This window comes from Phycodurus eques, chromosome 20, assembly GCF_024500275.1.
Source record: "Phycodurus eques isolate BA_2022a chromosome 20, UOR_Pequ_1.1, whole genome shotgun sequence".
Taxonomy (NCBI): Eukaryota; Metazoa; Chordata; class Actinopteri; order Syngnathiformes; family Syngnathidae; genus Phycodurus; species Phycodurus eques.
This window is the reverse complement of record NC_084544.1, coordinates 15,667,809-15,690,731: the sequence shown is the minus strand read 5'-3', so window position 1 is coordinate 15,690,731 and position 22,923 is coordinate 15,667,809. Positions and strand designations below refer to the sequence as shown.

Here is a 22,923-nt window from a genome sequence, read left to right as displayed (position 1 = left end):
TGAACACGGAAGACATGGTCGACAAGGAGATTAGCAGTCTCAAAGGAGAACGGCAGCTTCGGCAGAGCAACGAAATGGGCCATCTCGGAAAATCTGTCGACAACACTCAGGATGACCGAGTTCCCTCCAGACAGCGGAAGGCCCGTGATGAAGTCCAAGGCGACGTGGGACCAGGGGCGGGAAGGAATGGGCAGTGGACGAAGAAGACCAGCTGGAGGACGATGGGACATCCTGCTACGGGCACACACTGAGCATGCCGAGACATATTCTTTAAAGTCCCTGCGTAGTCCCTGCCACCAGAACCGTTGGGAAATGAGGAAAAGTGTCTGACTGACCACAGGATGGCAAGCGACTCTAGAAGTGTGTCCCCACTTCAACACCTCTGGACGTTAAACGACCGGAACAAACAATTTGCTATCAGGAACACCTCCCGGGGCCTGGACGTCCCTCCCCGTCTCCTCCACCTTCTTCTCAACCTCCCACTGAAGCGTTCCCACCACCCGGGTCCCAGGTAGAATAGTCTCCACAACAGGCTGAACAGCAGCCGGGCCATGCAGCCTAGACAAGGTGTCAGGTTTGCCGTTCTTCAACCCAGGGCGGTAAGTGATGATGAAGTCGAAACGGGTAAGGAACAGGGCCCAACGTGCTTGACGGGGGTTGAGTCTTTTAGCAGTCCGGAGGTAAGACAGGTTCTTGTGGTCGGTGAAAACTTGAAAAGGTTCCCTCGTACCCTCCAGTCAATGCCTCCACTCCTGCAGCGCCAGGACAATGGCCAGCAGCTCTCTATTTCCCACATCGTAATTGGCCTCTGCAGGGCTCAGGCGCCTAGAGAAGAAGGCGCAGGGGTGCAGCCTCTGGTCGACCGGGGACCTCTGGGACAGGACCGCCCCCACACTTTTATTGGAAGTAAGTCTCGTCAGAGGTCCTACTTTAAGGCTGTAATCACGTATAAATCGCCTATAAAAATTAGCAAAACCCAAAAACCTCTGCAACTGCTTCCTTGACGTTGGAGTTGGCCAATCAACCACAGCCTGGATCTTGGCTGGATCGGCCCGAAGCTGGCCCTTCTCCACAATGAACCCCAAAAACTGTACCGACTCCGCATGGAACTCACACTTCTCAGCCTTGACGTAAAGATGGTTTTCCATCAAGCGCTGCAACACCATGCGGACATGTTGGCGATGTTCACGTAGATCACGGGAAAAGATTAAGATGTCGTCCAAGTACACAAAACAGAATACATTTATCATGTCCCGGAGCACATCATTAATAAGACACTGAAACACAGCGGGTGCATTCGTGAGTCCAAAAGACATGACAAAGTACTCAAAATTACCTAATGGAGTATTGAACGCAGTCTTCCACTCATCTCCCTCCTTCATCCTCACCAGGTGATAGGCATTTCGCAGATCTAATTTTGTGAACACCTTAGCAGACTGCAAAGGGGCAAACGCCGAGTCCAACAGTGGGAGAGGATACTTATTTTTTATCGTGATGTCGTTAAGACCCCGGAAATCGACACAGGGTCCCGTCCTTTTTATCGATAAAAAAAAATCCGGCGCCCGCTGGCGACGATGAGTTACGAATCAACCCAGCAGCTAGCTAAGTGGAAATATAATTCTTTAATGCCTCTTGCTCAGGCTTGGAAATCTGATAGAGCCTCGCACATGGTAGTGGAGCCTCGGGAATCAACTCTACGGAACAGTCGTATGGACGATGTGGAGGCAAAGACTGGGCGCGATCCTTACTGAACACGAGTTGCAAATCATGGTACTCAGCCGGTACTTTAGCCAAATCGATGTGCTCGTCTTGAACACGGGGGGTGGTAGTCAACATGGCAGACTGCAGACAATGAGAATGACAAAATAGGCTCCAATTCACAATCTGTAGTTGATCCCAATTAATATCTGGATTATGAAGTTTTAACCACGTTAATCCCAGCACAACTGGAGCAGATTGACAGGGCATTACAAAAAATCGCCGCGATTCGATGTGGTTACCCGAGAGCTTTAAACACAGTGGAGCCGTAAAATGTGTTGTAACCGCCATGAGACGCCCATCCAAATCAATAACTTTTCTCGGTTTGCTAAATCTGTACAGTGGGCAATTTAGAGTCTCTATCCCACAGGAGTCCACAAAACATCATCAGCTCCGGAGTCAATTAACGCGGAAACCTTCACACTGCCGCCAAATCCCGATACTTCGCCCAGCAATTGTAGTCACTTGTTGTTCGATCCAGTTCTCAATTCACCGGGTACCAAGTCTTCATCAAAATACTCACACGATGAGACGTATTTCCGGAGGCAGAAGGTGCTGTCACCACCACCTGGCCGCTCTGCTTGGAACGCGTAGCGTCACTTCCCCGTGAAGGTCTCGCCATGCAGGTGGATACCTTGTGTCCTGGTCGGCTGCAGTACAGACACGCCCCGCTCCCATGCGTCTCCGACGTTCCGTCTCCGCCAGTCACCCCCCCGCCGAGTTGCATCCCTCGTCGACGCCGAGGTGGATGGGGGAACACAGGCGGAGTCTTCCATGGCGGACGAAGAATGTCCCGGGGAAGCGGACTCAAAAAAAAAAAAGCGCCGTTCAGCCGCCCGCTCGCGCTGCCGTTCCCTCAGTCGATTGTCCAGTCTAATGGCTAGTCCGATCAACTACTCCAAATTATTGGTCTCGTCCCGGTCCGCCAACTCATCTTTGACGGCAGGACAGAGTCCCCGACGAAAAATGTCGCTCAACGCAACATCGTCGAATCCACTCTCTGCTGCCAGGATGCGGAACGAAATGGAGTATTCGGCTACTGACAAGTCCCCCTGGGAATGATCCAACAACCGACTACCGGCTTCCTTGCCCTTGACGGGGTGATCAAAAACTCTCCTCAGTTCAGATTCGAATGCCGGGAAGGAGGAATGTAACGCAGGGTTGGCGCTGACCGCCATCGCCCACGATGCCGCTTGACCCGTAAGTCCACTTGGAGGTAATCCAAGTGCACACACCTGATCAGTGAATTAAGCAGTGATCAGACGAGCCCAGAGCTGCACCAGGTATAGCACGGTATGCGTTATTTAGCGTAGTACAGCAGTGGTCTAAAATTGTATTTTCCTTGGTAGGACAGTCGATGTGTTGCTTGTATTTAGGAAGTTTGTGGTTGAGTTTAGTTTTGTTAAAGTCACCAAGAATAATGAGGCGTGAGTCTGGGTTCTTTTTTTCAATTTTGTTTACCTGATCAGCGAGCGTTAGCAGTGTGGCGCACATGTTAGCTTGAGAAGGAATGTAAACACCGGCAAGGATGAAAGACGTGAACTCACGCGGCAAGCAAAATTACTTCCAGTTCAAAAACAGCGACTCCAAGTGTGTGCTGAGCTCCGTGACGTTGGTACACCATTTTTCGGTGATATAGATGCATATCCCGCTGCCTTTTGTTTTCCCCGATAACTCCGTGACGCGGTCTGCCCGGTGAAGTTGAAGCCCAGAAGCATTACGGCGCCATCGGGGACGCGTTTACAAAGCCATGTCTCCGTTAAGCACAGGGCGACGGAACGTCCAAAGTCTTTACTGGTCTTTGTCAGAAAATGACGCTTGTCCATTTTGTTGGGTAGGGAGCGTAGATTCGCGATGTGGATCGACGGGAACATCATTCGAAATCCTCTCTTACTGAGCTTCACTTGGATGCCGGTGCGCTTCCCCCTTCGTCGCCATTGCCTCCATGCGCCGTACGCCGCGGCCGCCCCACCGGTGAGTAACTCGGAGAAAAAAAGTCCGGTGAAAGAAAGTCCGGCTTGCGTAAATGAGTCACGTAATGTCACCAAAGACTAAATAGAATCACAAAAACATAGACAGTACTACAGAGCATGTACACGAGTCGACCGCACGGTTAGGCGCAATCTTGGATCTTGGAAGTTGTGTGTAAAAATGTGAAATGACACAGGGAAAAAGTATTGAACCCGGCAACTGGTATTTATTTAATACCTTGTACAATAGCCTTTGTTTGCAGTGACAGTTTCAAGACGCCTCCTGTATGGTGTAATTAGTCGCACGCTTTGCTCTGGTGTGATTTTGGCCCATTCCTCCACAAAAGCAGTCTTCAAATCTTGAAGGTTCCGTGGGCTTCTCTTATGGACCTTGAGTTTCAGTTATTTCCGTAGATTTTCGATTGGATTCAAGTCATGGGATTGGCTGGGAATTTCTTGCAGCTGTATTTTGTTTCTTTGAAACCATTTGAGTTTCCTTGGCAGTATGTTCATGGATTATTATCCTGCTGTTATGTCCACCCTCGTTTCATTTTCATCATCCTCTTAGATGGCAGCAGATTTTTGTCAAGAATGTCTATGTACATTTACCCATTCATCCTTCCTTCAATAATGTGAAGTTTACCAGTACCATTTGCTGATAAGCAGCCCCACACCATCATGTTCCCACCTCCGAACATCGCTGTTGGTATGGTGTTTTTAGGGTGATGTGCAGTGCCATTTCTCCTCCAGAAGTGGTGTGGATTATGGCATCCAAACAGTTCAGTTTTGCTCTCATCCAACCAGACTATATTCTCCCAGTATTTAACTGGCATGTCCAAATGTTGTTCAGCAAACTTTAAATGAGCTTTGACATGCATTTCTTTTTCAGCAATTGGGATCTTGCGTGGTGAGCGTGCATACAGGCCATGGCGACGGAGTGCATTACTCTTATGTGTTATGGCCCCAACTGTGCTTACTGGAACGTTCAGAAGCTTCGCTATGCGCCTGTAACCAATGCCATCATTATGTTTTGCAACAATTAGTTTGCAATGGTCTTGAGACAGCGCTCTGTGTATTGACTCACACCTTGCAAACGAGACCTTTTTGTAGGCCATCTATTAGGACTGAACCATCTGATATTCATTTGTACTGTCAAGGGTCTTGATTGCTGTTTGATTTTTGATAGATTTTAGTCGTCTTGGCTTTCCATGCCTTTTTGCACACCCCTTTCTTCATGTGTTCAATACTTTTTGAATACTTTTTCAATACTTAATTTCTGAGTTTATTTGTTCGACTTTCTTTGTATACGTGGATTACTTGGGTTGTTCCCAACATCTGGTGAAAATTTCAGCTTAATACCACCTTTAGCAGTGTTAAGTACTTATTTCTAGATTATCTGAACCCTTTGCTGCTATTATGGACCGTAGACGATGAAATCCCTGAATTCCTTGCAATTGTACGTTGAGGAACATTGTCCTTAAACTGTTGGACTATTTTCTCACGCACTTGTTCACAAAGAGGTGAACCTCGCCCCATCTTTGCCTGTAAATGACTGAGCAATTCGGGAAGCTCCTTTTCTACCCAATCATGGTACCCACCTGTTCCCAATGAGCCTGTTCACCCGTGGGATGTTACAAACAGGTTTCATGAGCATTCCTCAACTTTCGCAGTCTTTTTTGCCACCTGTCCCAGCTTTTTTGGAACGTGTTGCAAGCATACAATTCCAAGTTAATGATTATTTGCCATTATATATATGTGTGTGTGTGTGTGTGTGTGTGTGTGTATACATATATATGTATATGTGTGTGTATATGGCGGCACGGTGATGACTGGTTAGAGCATCTGTCTCACAGTTCTGAGGACCCGGGTTCAATCCCCGGCCCCGCCTGTGTGGAGTTTGCATGTTCTCCCCGTGCCTGCGTGGGTTTTCTCCGGGCACTCCGGTTTCCTCCCACATCCCAAAAACATGCACGTTAATTGACAACTCTAAATTGCCCGTAGGTGTGAATGTGAGTGCGAATCGTTTTTCTTTTGTATGTGCCCTGCGATTGGCTGGCAACCAGTTCAGGGTGTACCCCGCCTCCTGCCCGATGATAGCTGGGATAGGCTTAAGCACGACCGCGACCCAAGTGAGGAGAAGCGGCTCAGAAAATGGATGGATGGATGAACGATAATTCCGGATCTGAATCTCATTAAACTATTTTGTAAAAATCCGCATACATTCTCGCTGCCTCTTACAATAGTGCCAAAATTACAGAGGTTGAAAAAAAATAGCTATAAACTACTACTTATGGATTACATTAATTACTTTGAGGATAATAACATTCCACATGTTTTATTGAAAAAACAAAGAAATGTGTTTTTGGGCAGAAATTTGAATTTAACCAAAGAACTAGCAAACTAGTTAGATATTAGCTAACACCAATAAATCATCCTCATGTCCATTACAGTAGACATTCATAAAAGGGCTATTATTTTTCCTCAATGAACATGATCTGGAAAAGGTTTATGCTCAGAATGTACTTGCACAAAATGGAAAGTAAATGAATTGCTACTTTGAAAAGCTTCTCATGACACTTGAATTGATTCACATTAAAGGATTTATTAGCCATTAATGTTATCAAAGGCAGAGTTTTATGTAATGTTATGAAATAGAATATAGGTATTTACATTTTTATGATACCTTTGCAATAAAAAAGGAATCGGCCTTTCTAAAAGTGACACACTGATGAATATTGGTTACCTTTGTTCATATTTACAGATCTTTACAATTTGCATGATATACAAAATAATTTGCATGATTTAAATCTTTTGCATGATTACAATTTGCAGGATTTCCATGCTGAGTGGCAAATTGCGACAATTTTTTCCAAATGAAGAGATTTTGACCTCTTAGATTCAATATTTTCTTTTCCTAAAATGCTCAAGTGGCTTTCTTGTGTGTGTTTTGTTTGATTTAAGTGAATAGAGAAAATTCTTTGACAAGAGGCACTAGTAACTGGAGTAACTAATGCAATTTTGGTAAGCTAGTTCATGAAAACCCACCATAGCTAGTTTTGGTGTCACATAAACAATGCAGAACTCCTTGACGGTTTTCTACCATCCAATTGGCACGTTTCATTAGCTTCACAACCTATTGATTTTTACATCAGCTTTTTGTCAACAAAATGCTCAATTATCATTGCTAAAAGAACCATATCTTAATAATATTTGACTTCCATTTTCTCTTTTTCTAGCATTTGTGTTTTGCTGCAGTCTTCCATTTTGAAAAGACTAAGATAATGGGTAAAAGTTCAAACACCAGTAACTCGTTTGTGTTCAATTCACACACGTTAATTTGCCTCCCAATCTCCGAGTGTCGTGGTATTGTGTCGTTTGAGAATGACTCGTTCAAATGAACAAATCGTTTGCATGAACATATTAAATGGAATCTCTTCATGAACTTTTGTTTCGTTCATCGGTTACCACAGTTTACCTCAGTCGCGAGCTTGCCTTGTGCCACACGGGAAGCACCTCTTCTCTCACTTCCACTCTGACTACAGCTTTGCTTAAAAAAAGTGCAGAATGCGGTTTGGCATTGTCTTGCTGAAATAAGCAGGGGCGTCCATGAAAAAGACGTTGCTTGGATGGCAGCGTATGTTTCTCCAAAACCTGTATGTACAACAACATTTGTGGTGCCTTCACAGATGTGTAAGTTACCCATGCCATTGGCACTAACACAGCCTTTACTGACATTGGTTTTCTGAAGTGTTCCTGAGCCCTTGTGGTGATATCCTTTTCACATCGATGCCGGTTTTTGATGCAGTGCCGCTTGAGGGATCGAAAGTCACGGGCATTCAATGTTGGTTTTCGGCCTTGCCACTCACATGCAGTGATTTCTCCAGATTCTCTGAACCCTTTGATGATATTATGGACCGTGGATGATGAAATCCCTGAATGTCTTGCAATTATATGTCGAGGAACATTGTCCTTAAACTGTTGGACTATTTTCTCACGCACTTGTTCACAAAGAGGTGAACCTCACCCCATCTTTGCTTGTGAATGACTGAGCAATTCAGGGAAACTCCTTTTCTACCCAATCATGGCACCCACCTGTTCCCAATTAGCCTGTTCACCTGTGGGATGTTCCAAACAGGTGTTTGATGAGCAATCCTCAACTTTCTCAGTGTTTTTTGCCACCACGTTTTTGGAACGTGTTGCAGCCATAAAATTACAAGTTAATGATTATTTGCCATTATTTGTGTGTGTGTGTGTGTGTATACATATAAATGTATATGTGTGTGTATATGGCGGCACGGCGGATGACTGGTTAGAGCGTCTGTCTCACAGTTCTGAGGACCGGGGTTCAATCCCCAGCCCCGCCTGTGTGGAGTTTGCATGTTCTCCCCGTGTCTGCGTGGGTTTTCTCCGGGCACTCCGGTTTCCTCCCACATCCCAAAAACATGCATGCTAGGTTAATTGTTGACTCTAAATTGCCCATAGGTGTGACTGTGAGAGCGAATGGTTGTTTGTTTGTATGTGCGCTGCGATTGGCTGGCAACCAGTTCAGGTTGTACCCCGCCTCCTGCCCGATGACAGCTGGGATCGGCTCCAGCACGCCCGCGACCCTAGTGAGGAGAAGCGGCTCAGAAAATGGATGGATGGATAACTATTTCTGCTGCTACATGAGGAGCAGGCAGCTGCATATAAACACGTGAAAATGACGGAAACACCCACAATAGGCAAGGAGAGAACGCGCGTCTTCCTGCAGCCGTGTTGAGACGTTCAGCTCTCTCCTGGCACATCACACTGGTGACCTGCTGGCCAGTCGCTGCATTGAGGATGAGCTACTTCTGTACCTCAAGGAGCCAGTGATCGACAGGCGGAAAGGGGACCCACTCCAGTGGTGGACGTGACAACTCTATCTTTGTTTTATTTACTTTATACAAATTTTCGCGAACTATTTATTTCAATTTGCAGTTAACTTTATAACAGATGCTGCTGACCCTGGGAACACTCTGGACTTTTTCTTTTTGAACTTTTAAACAAAATTATTGTGATGATTATTAATATGAGTAGTAGTAATAGTATATCATTATTATGTAAAACGTTTTAATTGTATTGAGATTTTGGAAAACTTTATTCAGTATAGACAACTTTCGAGAGCTATTTATTCGTTGAAAGTTTTCATGTCACTTTGTAAGACATTGCTGCTGAGCCTGGGCGCTCCATGCACCTTTTGTTAGAATTTTTAAGCAAAGATGCCTGCTATTTTCTAAGGTTAAAAAAAACCTGTTGCAAATTTGAAAAGCTGTTGAATAAATGTGCTTACAGTAATTGAAATGAAGTGTTGGAGATTTCAATATTTCAAATTTTGACGCCAAAAGTTTTCTTTTTACCGCTGAATGAATATCGGCTCCCATCATCGGTTATCATCCCCCTTGATTACTAATAACTGGCATCAGTTTCGGCCCTGAAAAAAATTCTGTATCATTACAAAAAAGCAAAATTTTTGTTTAATCTGTCCATAAAATATTGTTTATCATTTGCTCTTTTGTATCAAATACAAGTTTGCAAAAGGAAAATGTTGTTTCACTTGATTCATTTTCTTCAGGAGATATTCCACAAACTTAAACATGGGTGCCAATATTGGTGAGCACGACTGTATACATGTTTTAGTGTATGTCAATAAAAAAAAAAAACATTACAGTTATTGCTGGAATGGAAAAGGTTACTATTTTGGGAACCATAATCACAAAATGTGGTCTTCTACGATTTGTCTTTGTGTTAAGTAACTCCAAATGGATATTCAATGACTGATCACTTTGTCTCAATTCCAACAGTCCTCTTGCCAAGCTGTTATTTCCAGCAGTGGACTCCAACCTGCTGAAGTTCCTTTATGATGACAACCAAAAGGTGGAGCCGGAGTGGTACATTCCCATCATTCCCATGGTGCTTATAAACGGTGCAGAGGGCATTGGAACAGGTTGGGCGTGTAAGATTCCCAACTACGACCCCCGAGAGATTGTCAACAACATCAGCCGGATGCTAAACCATCAAGACCCCCTAGCAATGGTAAACTAGTTAGAAAATTTAAATATTATTTTAATTGCACACTTTTAGGCGGCACGGTGACCAACTGATTGGCGCATCTGCCTCACAGTTCTGAGGACCCAGGTTCAAATCTGGCCTCGCCTGTGTGGAGCTCGCATGTTCTCCCCGTGCCTGCGTGGGTTTTCTCCGGGTACTCCGGTTTCCTCCCACATCCCAAAAACCTGCATGGTAGGTTAATTGAAGACTCTAAATTGGCCGTAGGTGTGAATGTGAGTGCGAATGTTTGCTTGTTTAGATGTGCCCTGCGATTGGCTGGTGACTGGTTCAGGGTCTACCCCGTCTCTCGCCCAAAGATAGCCGGGATAGGCTCCAGCACACGGGTGACCCTAGTGAGGATAAGCGATATGGAAAATGGATGACTGGATGGATGCATACTTTAAATTTCAAATACGTGATGAATTTGTGTCTGACAGTGAAGCATGTGGTTAGCATGCAGCCTCACAACAAAGAGGTTCTTGGTTCGAATCCCAGCTCTGACCTTTATGTGTGGAGTTTCCTCTTGGAGTCCAAAAGTGAAGTCAGGCTTATTTGTATGACCCTTAATCAGAAGAGTCTCAAAGGGCTTCACAGGCCCACAGTTGACAAAGATCGATAACATCCCCTGATGTAACCCCCAACCAGGCAAGGAAAAACTCAAACCCCCATTTGAGGAAAAAAAGAAGAAACCTTGAGAAGGGACCACAGATGGAAGGATCCTCTCCGAAGATAACCAGGCTGCAATGGATGCTGACGGGGCAATCAGGGTTTGAGCTGCTTATTTGCAACCTCACCAATGGCGAATTGAAAAACAGGATGTGGCGAAGCGAATATTTCCCACGTTAGCCACGCCGGCGAATCAAAATTGCCCACGTCGAAAGCCCTCCCTGATAAAAGTTAAAGTGAGCGCACTCATTCTGCCGTGTGCGAACGGTGTTATTGATTTAGTTTTTCCCCGCTTCATAAAATGCTTCTATCGTCTGTCCGGCCGCTGCTGGCAATAACCGGCAGGCTCACGGGCCCGCCTGGCTGTGGGGAGCAGCGCATCGGGGAAGACGACCCGAATTGAAGCATGCATATTACTGCGACGTATGTTTGAAGTATGGTCAACGTGTCCTGCAATGCACAACAGTTCTCGCAGCGAGCTGCCTTCTTCATCAATGCACAAGCCGCTAATCACAGCTTGCTTGTCATGCTGAGCGGTGGCGGCACTGGCTTTCACCAGGGCTGTTACTATCATTTGGGGGCCCGCAGCAGACAGAGTCACCCCACCCCCCCATGTAATTTTGACCATTTTGTTCTGCATTTGAAATCCGTTCCAGACCCAAAATTAAATTATACCTACCTTTTTTTATATCAGTGTCTGATTAAAAATAAATATAGTGCAATATAGAAATACAGTGGGTACGGAAAATATTCAGACCCCCAATAATTTTTCACTCGTTATATTGCAGCCATTTGCGAAAATCATTTAAGATAATTTTTTTCCCCCTCATTAATGTACACACAGCCCCCCATATTGACAACACGAAACAGAATTGTTAAACTTTTTGCAGATTTATTAAAAAAGAAAAATTTAAATATCACACAGCCATAAGTATTCAGACTCTTTGGTGTGACACTCATATATTGAACTTGGGTGCTGTCCATTTCTTCTGATCATTCTTGAGATGGTTCTACACCTTCATTGGAGTCCAGCTGTGTTTGATTCTACTGATTGGACTTGATTAGGAAACCCACAAACCTGTCTATGTAAGACCTTACAGCTCACAATGCATGTAAGAGCAAATGAGAATCATGAGGTCAAAGGGAACTGCCTGAAGAGCTTAGAGACAGAATTGTGGCAAGGCACAGATCTGGCTAAGGTTACAAAAAAAACTCTGCTGCACTTAAGGTTCCTAAGAGCACAGTGGCCTCCATAATCCTGAAATGGAAGACGTTTGCGACGATCAGAACCCTTCCGAGAGCCGGCCATCCGGCCAAACTGAGCAATCGGGGGAGAAGAGCCTTGGTGAGAGAAGAACCCAAAGATCACTGTCGCTGAGCTCCAGAGATGCAGTCAGGAGATGGGAGAAAGTTCTAGAAAGTCAACCATCACTGCAGTCCTCCACCAGTCGGGGCTTTATGGCAGAGTGGCCCGACGGAAGCCTCTCCTCAGTGCAAGACACATGAAAGCCCGCACGGAGATTGCTAAAAAAACAAAAACACCTGAAGGACTCCAAGATGGTGAGAAATAAGATTCTCTGGTCTGATGAGACCAAGATAGAACTTTTTGGCCTTAATTCTAAACGGTATGTGTGGAGAAAACCAGGCACTGCTCATCACCTGTCCTATACAGTCCCAACAGTGAAGCATGGTGGTGGTAGCATCATGATGCGGGGGTGTTTTTCAGCTGCAGGGACAGGACGACTGGTTCCAATCGATGGAAAGATGAATGTGGCCAAGTACAGGCACATCCTGGATGAAAACCTTCTCCGGAGTGCTCAGGACCTCAGACTGGGCTGAAGGTTCACCTTCCAACAGGACAATGACCCAAAGCACACATCTAAAATAACGGAGCGGCTTCAGAACAACTCCGTGACTGTTCTTGAATAGCCCAGCCAGAGCCCTGACTTAAACCCAATTGAGCATCTCTAGAGGGACCTGAAAATGGCTGTCCACCAACTTTCGCCGTCCAACGTGACAGAACTGGAGAGGATCTGCAAGGAGGGATGACAGAGGATCCCCAAATCCAGGTGTGCATCATTCCCAAAAAGACTCATGGCTGTATTAGCTCAAAACAGCTTAGCTTCGACTAAATACTGAGCAAATGGTCTGAATACTTATAGCTGTGCGATATTTCAGTTTTTCTATTTTAATAAATCTGCAAAAACAATTACCTTTTTTTTCTGTCAATATAGGGTACTGTGTGTACATTAATGAGGGGGAAAAATTACTTAAATGATTTTAGCAAATAGCTGCAATAGCTACAAAGATTGAAAAATGTAAGGGGGTCTGAATACTTTCCATACCCACTGAAACTAAACTCAACTGAAACTCAAAATAAGTCTTAAATCAAGACTTAAACATTTCTACTGAGGTCGACACCCTAATTTCCACGAGTAGGACATTCCAGAGTATTGTACCCGATGGAGAATTTTCTAAAACCTGCGGACTTCTTTTTAGCACTGTCAGCACTAAGTCAGCAAGATAGGAAGGTCCTTCGGACAGCGGTGTCCAAGCAAACAAACGAACAAACATAATTAAGAGGAATAAGAGATAACTGCAAAGCCAAATCCAACAGCCCCGTTGTGGGAATATTTTACTTTTTTTGTTTTTTTGTTTTTAACCTGTCCTGTTCAGCTGCACGGCCATTCTGTATGGTGGATCTGTATGCCTTTTGTCCTGGAAAAACTTCGAGTTCGAAATACTCGCGCTGCTTATTTATTGATGTATTTATTTATTTAAATTATTATTATGATGTTTATTGAAAATCCAGCCGGACAGAGAAGGGTCTAGGGGAGAGACAGAGGGAATATTTAGGTTTCAAACAGAATGAAACCGAATGTGAGCCCATCAACGTGGCCGGATTGCCATATTTTCTTTCATCTCGACTGTAAACACTCACTACTACCTCACGAGGGGTTTTGGTCAACCGAGTACATACAAACGGAACTCTGCGCCCACAGAAAGTGTAGTTCACGCATCGCGAAAGAAATGCTGCCCTCTGATACAGTGAAACAGTCAGTGTTTCCATAATTGCAGCAAACCTTTGACAAACAGTACGAATCATCTACGAGAAAATACAAATGGCACCCCCAACAACTTTACAACGGTGAAAGATGACATTAAAAGAAATCATTTTATGTTCATCGATGTAATCATTCCCTTGATGCTGTATTATCATTTTTGGGAATAACCACAATAGATCTCAGGGGCGAGTTTGGATTTTGGTTTCTGTGCCAAGGTTCTGTGTGCGCGTTGAATCTGGAGATTGTTTATCCAGAGATCTGGGGAAAGTTTCAGTTCAGTGTGGAGCACAGTTATAATAGTTTTGGATTTTCTATTATAGTGAGGTTATTTATTTATTTATTTATTTGACTTTTTCAAATTCAGTTAGTTTTAATTTGTTTTTAGAGCAGTTAGTTTTTTGTTTTTTTTTTTTTTTTTAGAAATGCTTCATTTTGGTTTAGTTTTTATTAGTTTCAGTATTAGGTTAAAAATACCATTTTAAAAACTTTATCAACTTATAAACTAATGAACAACCATCCACAAATCAAATACAGGTACTGTATAACAGTCCATTGAATTTGAAGTGCAAATAAATGCATTGCATAATATTGCTTCTAAGGTTAGATTAGAGTGATTACAACGTACAGTAAAACCGTTCACGAGACACTTGCTGTAGTTTGGCCTATTTCAAAATGTGTTTATATGTTTAATTTACAAAATTAATGAAGTCCTTATTTGCATATTTTCCTTCCCTTGTTCATAAAATGCAAACTTCTCAAGTGGATTTAGAGATTTGTGAATGTTATTTCCCTTGAAGTAGTCCGCCGTGATGGTGACGTCACTGTTAAAACAAGGCGGCTCGCGAGCAGAGGATTTCTCAGCGTGCGTAGCGCCATTGTATAGTTGTTAACACATTCACTGCCATTGACGGCTTCAGAAGTCAAATATCCATGTTAACTCGGAAGGCTGGCAGTGAATGAGTTTGACAATTCTCTTATGTCAGTTTCTCACCTAATCCCATAAATAGTTGTAATATGGTGAATTGGTTAGCTTTTATTTCATGGTATTTACATTGAGATGTGTTAAAAAGATGTCTGTCCCAATACCTTTGCTCACTTGAAAAGTGGGTGGCTTCAAACAAAAGGTGCTCTGTCCTCGGTTGTTTAACACATCGAGCTGTAAATACAATTAAATATAAAAGCTGGAATTCTGAACTTTTGTCTCATATTCATCTTTTGATCTCAAACCCAAATGTCTTCTGTATACAATAAAAACAAATTGACCTTGCCGTTCCAATACTTTTGGAGGGGAGTGTTCTTATTCATTTTCATGTCTGGTACCACTAAAAGTACAGTGCTGTGAAAAATTATTGGCCTCCTTTTCAAATTCTTATATTGATGCATTGTTCCCCCACTTTAATGTTTCAATCAAACAAATTTAAATATCAGACAAATATAACCCACGTGAACTTAAAATGACATTTTTAAATGGTGATTTCATTTGTTATGGGGAAAAATCCCTTTCCAAAAAGATAGAATATTTACTGTATACTGATAGTTTATTTACTGTATTTCCATAATTCCATTCAAAAACTTAAACTTTCATCGATTATAGATCCAGACCCACAATTTAAACAATTTCAAGTACAACCCCAATTCCAATGAAGTTGGGACATGGTGTTAAAAATAAATAAAAACAGAATACAATGATTTGTAAATCATGTTCGACCTATATTTAATTGAATACACTACAAATATTTAATCTGAAACTGATCAACTTTATAGTTTTTAGCAAATAATCATTAACTTAGAATTTTATGGCTGCAACATTTTCCAAAAAAGCCGTGACAGTGAGACCGCTGTGTTACATCACCTTTTCTTTTAGCAACATCCAATAAAGGTTTGGGAACTGAGGACATTAATTGCTGAAGCTTTGTAGGTGGAATTCTTTCCCATTCTTCCTTGATGTCCACCTTCAGCTGTTCAACAGTCCGGGGTCTCCGTTGTGGTATTTTACGCTTCATAATGCACCACACATTTTCAATGGGTGACAGGTCTGGACTGCAGACAGGCCAGTCTAGTACCCGCACTCTTTTACTACGAAGCCACGCTGTTGTAACACGTGCAGAATGTGGTTTGGCATTGTCTTGCTGAAATAAGCACGGGGTTCCATGAAAAAGACGTTCCTTGGATGGCAGCATATGTTTCTCCAAAACCTGTATGGTCCTTTCAGCATTAATGTTGCCATTGGCACTAACACAGCCCCATACCATCACAGATGCTGGCTTTTGAACATTGGCGTCCATAACAGTCCAGATGGTTCGTTTCCTCTTTGGCCCAGAGGACACGATGTCCACAATTTCCAAAAACAATTTTAAATGTGGACTCGTCGGACCACAGAACACTTTTCCACTTTGAATCGGTCCATCTTCGATGAGCTCGGGCCCAGAGAAGCCGGCAGCGTTTCTAGGTGTTGTTGATAAATGGCTTTTGCTTTGCATAGTAGAGTTTCAAGTTGCACTGAATGATGTAGCGCCAAACTATATTTACGGACACTGGTTTTCTGAAGTGTTCCTGAGCCCTTGTGTTGATATCCTTTACACATTGATGTCGTTTTTTGATGCAGTTGGGATCGAAGGTCACGGGCATTCAATGTTGGTTTTTGGCCTTGCCGCTTACATGCAGTGATTTCTCCAGATTCTCTGCACCTTTTGATGATATTATGGACCGTAGATGATGAAATCCCTAAATTCCTTGCAATTGTACGTTGAGGAACATTGTCCTTAAACTGTTCGACTATTTTCTCACGCACTTGTTTACAAAGAGGTGAACCTCGTCCCATCTTTGCTTGTAAATGACTGAGCAATTCAGGGAAGCTCCTTTTCTACCCAATCATGGCACCCACCTGTTCCCAATTCACCTGTTCACCTGCGGGATGTTCCAAACAGGTGTTTGATGAACATTCCTCAACTTTCACAGTCTTATTTGCCACCTGTCCCAGCTTTTTGGGAAGGTGTTGCAGCCATACAATTCTTAGTTAATGATTATTTGCTAAAAACAATAAAGTTGATCACTTTGAACATGAAATATCTTGTCTTTGTAGTGTATTCAATTAAATATAGGTTGAACATGATTTGCAAATCATTGTAATCTGTTTTTATTTGTTTAACACAACGTCCCAACTTCATTGGAATTGGGGGTGTATTTATTTGTTCATTTTTACATAATTTGGGCTTCCATCTCATAAAACCCACAAAATCAGGAATTCAAAAAATTAGAATACTGTAGAGAAATCATTTACTTCTCAGTTTTTGGAGCAAAAAAAGAAAGAAATTAGGGTCACATTAAATCAATGAAAATATCTCTCTTTCCAAACGATATGTTAATCTTCAATACTAGGTTGGGAATCCCTTTACTTTGATTACTGCCTCGATGCGCCATGGCATTGCCTGGGAGTTATAGAAGCCCAGATTTCCTTGATCCTTGCTGTCAGTTCTTCCTTGTTTTTGGGTCTGGTGCCCCTCATTTTACTCTTGATATAATACCCCATTGATTCTCAATGGGGTTTAGAGCCGGTTAGTTGGCTGGCCAGTCAAGCACTGTGATGACATCAAACCAGGTTTTGGTGCGTCTGGCAGTATGGGCAGGGGCCAGGTCCTGCTGGAAGATGAAATCTGCATCTCCATACAGATCCTCAGCAGAAGGACTCATGAAGTCCTCTAAAACATTCTGGTAGACTGTTGCGGTGACCTTGGATTTAAGAAAGCAGAGTTTACCAACACCTGCACTGGACATTGCACCCCAAATCATGACTGACTGTGGATATTTCACACTGGACCTCAAGCAGCTTGGGTTCTGTTCTTCACCCGTCTTCCTCCAAACACTTGGACCTTGATTCCTGAGTTTAGGGCCACACTTTACTTTCATCGGAAAAGAAAGATATGATATGATATCAGTCCTTATTCTCCTTGGCCCAGTTGAGACGCTTCCTACGTTGGCTCAGGATCAGAAGTGGCTTGACCCGAGGAAACCGACAGTTGTAGCCCATCTCCCGGATGCGTCTGAATATGGTGGTTTTTGAAGCTGTGACTCCCACCACATTCCACTCTTTCTGGATCTCTGCGAGATTCTTGAATCTTCTCTGTTTGATAATCCGCTGAAGCCCACGGTCATCTCTTTTGCTGGTGCATCTTCTCCTGCCACATTTTGTCCTTCTGCTAGACTTTCTATAGATATGCTTGGACACAGCACTCTGTGAACAGCCAGCCTCCTTAGCTATGAACTTTTGTGGCTTACCAATCCTATGGAGGGTATCAATGATGGTCTTTTGGTCAGTTGTCAAGTCTGCAGTCTTCCTCACATTGACCCCACCTGAGGCAATTGAACCAAACTGAAGCAATTGAATGACATCTGGGGAAACCCAGGTGCTTTGAGTTTATTAGATGTTTAGTGTGTGACACTCAGTTTAAAACATTTATGGCCTGCAAAATTTGGGCTGATTTCTTCACAGTATTGTAATTTTTTGAATTCCTAATTTTGTGTGTTTTATGAGCTGGAAGCCCAAATTATGTAAAAATAAACAAATAAATACTTGAAATTGTTTAAATTGTGTGACCTGAATCTATAATCTATGTAAGTTTAACTTTTTGAATGGAATTATGCAAATAAATAAACTTTTCCATTATATTAATTTTTTTGGGAAAGTGTCTATATGTTTGTTTCATGAGCTTTAACATTGAGTAAAAATTAACATTATGTAAAAATGTAAGAATTTGAGAAGGGGGCCAATACTTTTTCAGGGCACTGTATATTATATTACCTGAAGAATATATAAGCTTTATTGTATTACTAAATATATTTTGCTTATCAAGAAAACCATGAACATGGCTAGAGATCAGCTCTTAAACTGTCATGAGCTATTTTCCTTGTCATATTTATATTTGTCCAAACAAATGTACCTTTAGTTGTATCAGACATTAAAAATTAACATGAAACTATAGAAACAAGATTGGTCGGTTGATATTTATATACACTTATTTTACGCCGATCTGATCGGTGTTATCGGTATCGGCCGATAATTAGCATTTTATGCTGATCGGCTTTCATGTCGGACGTCGCCGATCCGATCGATTACGTCATCGATCGGCTCCACAGAAGACAAATAACTCCGCATCTTCGTCGCGTATGAATCCAAACGCTAGTTTATTTTTAGCCTTGTCACGCGTTTTGTTGCGCAGTACTGTAACTATCTGACGCCCAATAAAGTTTTTTCAATCTTGTTGGTGAAAAAACACGTCGTCGGTATGGGACTATTTTGCGGTGTCTCAGACAACAACACGGCAAGTTATTTGCAGTCTGTGCACAACTGAAGTACGTCGTGGGGAACGTCGTCTAAATGCTTCAACACAACAAATTTGATCGTGCACCTGAGAAGCATGCCCGCGTTCAAGCAATGCAGCGTGGGGGGAAAAATAAAACATAAAAAGTCAAACGGACTCAAAACTCTGGACAACACCCGTCCATATAGCTGGGACAGTGAGAAAGTTAGAGTACAGTATTTATTAAAGTAATTTAATTGCAATAAAGTAATTTAATTTCAGTAAGTTAGCACCCATTATTTGTCATGTTGTAATGTTGATTTGACCTAAACTTATGTCAGTGGCCAATCCTTGAATGGCCCATAGAGGTCATTGGTGTTTTAACTTGTGTCTAAAATGCTAGAGAAGAATTTGAGCTGGGGCGGACGGCTCCAGCACGCTCGCAACCCTTGTGAGGATAAGCTGTACAGAAAATGGATGGATACAGTATACAGTACACAAGTATATACAATAAATGAACAAGTCATGTAAATAGACACATTGCTCCATCTTGTGATCGGATTGGTTATCGTTTTTTTTTTTTTTTTAAGCCTAATACTTATCCATGATATACGCTTTCGTAAACAATACATTTGCACCCACTCAGTGGCTGATGTTGTTCATTGCGTACAGAGCCACGACACTCAAAACAGCGGACCTTTTTGCTCCACCTGGATATTAAGTGGTTTACCCTTTTTGCAATCAGGTGGATTTGTATTTTTCTCCAATTCCCAGATTTCCAGATTGGCCTGCTAATTGCGTGCTAAGAGATCTATGAGCACCGCTAAGAGCGAGTTGTAGCGAGTAGTTCAAAAGGATTCTTGCATCTTGTTTCTCCATGAGGAAATGTAATCTGCACTATGCAGCACCTTGCCATTCGCTCGTCCCGCCAGTCAGACATGCACACACACACTAAGACACAGAACCCTCCCTCCAATATAAAGGCATTTCTCTAACTTGTCAGCAGACAGGCAGTCATTAACTGGCCGTCAGCTTTTTGTGTACTGCTTTTAAGACACAACTGGATATCACTGTCGCACGTTTGTTTGTTTTTTTTTTGTTTTTTTTTAAATACCAGTACTTTAAAAGACTTGAACCATGCTATATTTTTATGTCAAAATACCTTGGTTTGGTACTTGTATCGGTACTTGGTGCAATACTATGTTGCAATAATAAATATATTTGTCCACTCACATGTTAAGAGTATTAAAAACTTGGAAAATGTCATTTTATTGTGCATTTAGAACAGATACAAAATGTGTGATGAAATTGAAAATGATGCAATTAATCATGATTAAAACAATTTTTTGTTTGACAGCCCTAATAATTACACAACTTTCTTTTATTTATTATCTTACCTTTGTTTCCTTGTAGCTTCCCAGATATAAAAACTTTAAAGGGGTGATCCACGAACTGGGTCCGAACCAGTATCTGGTCAGTGGAGAGGTGTCAGTCCTTGACAAAAACACCATCGAGATCACAGAACTTCCCGTCCGAACATGGACACAGGTACACTTCAGCTCCTTGTCCAATCTGCGTAAGATACATTTCTAAAATGTCAGAAGAACTATTGTATTTTATGACATAGAAGAAGACTCTTCACTCTTTGAGGCCGCACTTGAACACCAAACGGACAAATAACACTTGTCAATTAATGTGCATGTGGCGCGTGCAGCTGACACTTTGTCAAACACCTCCTTGTCCCCAGTTGACCACTTTGCCTAACATGCATGTGCCGGTTATTAGAAGTCAAAGCTGATAAAAGCATTACAGCTCAGGCTATGATGCGCGATTCAAAGCACAAATCTTTATGTATTATGTTTGGGAACTGGTGCTAGGACATTGGTGGTGTGAAGGTTCACATACTAGTAGCAGTCAGCATCACCACCCAACCACCACTCACAAACTTAACCAAAATAAGTGGGATATAAAATGGATGCGAACTGGTGCTGAGCATAATCACGGTCTCCACGGTCATGTACAGGCTTATAAGGAGTCTGTGCTGGAGCCGATGCTGCAGGGCACCGACAAAACACCATCACTCATCAGCGATTATAAGGAGTACCACACAGATTCTACCGTTAAGTTTGTGGTTCGCATGTCTGAGGAAAAACTAGCCCAGGCTGAGGCAGCTGGGCTCCACAAAGTCTTCAAACTTCAATCCAGCCTCACCTGCAACTCAATGGTAAACATTCATTCAACTTAAAATTGACGATAGATAAGTTTTGATATGAATTAAAGATGGTGTATAATCATATTTTTTTCCCGTCTACTTTATTCTTAGGTTCTGTTTGACCACATGGGTTGTCTAAAGCGATATGATTCAGTCCAAGACATTCTAAGAGAATTCTTTGAGCTGCGCCTGCACTACTACAAACTTCGAAAGGACTGGTTAATTGGTAGCCTCGGAGCCGAAGCAGCTAAACTGTCCAATCAAGCTCGTTTTGTGCTGGAGAAGATCGAAGGAAAAATTTCAATTGGTAAGAGGTTTGAAAATGTTTAAATCTTCAGTCTGATATTTGTTCTTTATTTTGTGTCCAAACAGAGAACAAATCCAAGCGTGAGCTAATCCGCATGTTGGTCCAGAAAGGCTATGAGTCTGACCCTGTAGCTGCCTGGACAAAGGCTCAAGAAAAGGTAGTTATCTGCATCAAAGCTGTGGTTTTATTAAACATTCATGTTATGATATCCGGCTATGAGGCCAAATATCTATGTTTTGTGTCTCTGTAAATATAAAAAAATATATATATACAGCAGCTGAAATATGTAACAACTCACCATTTTCTCATTAAATATATTTCCAAAGGTGCTATTGACATGAAAACTTGACCAGATGTTGGGAACAACCGAAGTAATCCATACATACAAAGAAAGTAGAACAAATAAGATGAGAAATTAAGTTCAATGTAATAATGTGAAATGACACAGGGAAAAAGTATTGAACACGCCCACTAGTATTTATTTAACACTCTGTGCAAAAGCCTTTGTTTGCAATAACAGCTTCAAGATGCCTCCTGTTTGGAGAAACGAGTAGCATATATTGCTTTGGTGTGAATCAATGTCCCCTGCCTTCCCTGGGACATGGGTGAAGTTCTGCCGGAGTTGGGAGTTGAAACTCCTTCTGACGGGGGATTCTGCCAGACGTTACCAGCAGACCCTCACAATACGTTTGGGCCTGTCAGGTCGGACCAGCATCTTCCCCCACTGTCGGAGCCAACTCACCACCAAGTGGTGATCGGTTGACAGCTCCGCCCCTCTCTTCACCCGCCTGTCCAAGACATGCAGCCGCAAGTCTGATGACATGACCACAAAGTCCATCATCGAACATCGACCTCGGGTGTCCCACGTGTGGACACCCTTATGCTTGAACATGGTGTTCGTTATGGACAATCCGTGGTGAGCACAGAAGTCCAATAAGAGAACACCACTCGGGTTCTGATCGGAGGGCGGGGGCGTTCCTCCCAATCACGCCCTTCTAGGTCTAACGGTCATTGCCCACATGAGCATTGAAGTCCCCGAGCAGGCCGATGGAGTCCCCAGCGGGAGCGCTCTCCAGCACCCCCTCCAAGGACTCCAAAAAGGGTGGGTACTCTGAACTGCTGTTTGGTGCATAGGCACAAACAACAGTCAGGACCCGTCCCCCCACCCGAAGGACCCTCTCGTCCACCGAGGTGAACCCCAATATACAGGCACAGAGCCAGGGGGCAATAAATATAACTACACCTGCTCGGCGCCTCTCACCGTGGGCAACTCCAGAGAGAGTCCGACCCCTCTCAAGAGGACTGGTAGCAGAGCCCAAGGTGTGTGTCGAGGCAAGCACGACTATATCTAATCGGAACCTCACATACCAACTCGGGCTCCTTCCCTGCCAGAGAGGTGACATTCCACGTCCCAAGAGCCAGCTTCTGTAGCCGGGGATCAGATCGCCAAGGTCCCCGCCTTCGGTCACCGCCAAGCTCACACTGCACCCGACCCTTATGGCCCCTTCCACAGGTGGTGAGCCCATGGGAAGGGGGACCCACGTTACCCTTTCGGGCTGTGCCTGGCCGGGTCCCATAG

At 43.1% G+C, this 22,923-nt stretch overlaps 1 protein-coding gene across 5 annotated transcripts in view; it reads left to right on the top strand.

Moving 5' to 3' along the window:
* Window positions 1–22,923, top strand: part of top2b (DNA topoisomerase II beta) — a 132,114-nt gene that overhangs the window by 72,858 nt on the left and 36,333 nt on the right. For all 5 annotated transcript variants that reach the window (XR_009767230.1, XM_061664134.1, XM_061664132.1 and 2 more), the window contains 5 exons: window positions 9,551–9,782; window positions 20,239–20,373; window positions 20,849–21,049; window positions 21,149–21,344; window positions 21,410–21,501. Coding sequence is in view for 4 of the 5 variants with exons in the window: in XM_061664134.1 (XP_061520118.1) it covers window positions 9,551–9,782; window positions 20,239–20,373; window positions 20,849–21,049; window positions 21,149–21,344; window positions 21,410–21,501 (856 nt within the window). In the remaining variant the exon portion in view is untranslated. The remainder of the gene's footprint in view (window positions 1–9,550; window positions 9,783–20,238; window positions 20,374–20,848; window positions 21,050–21,148; window positions 21,345–21,409; window positions 21,502–22,923) is intronic.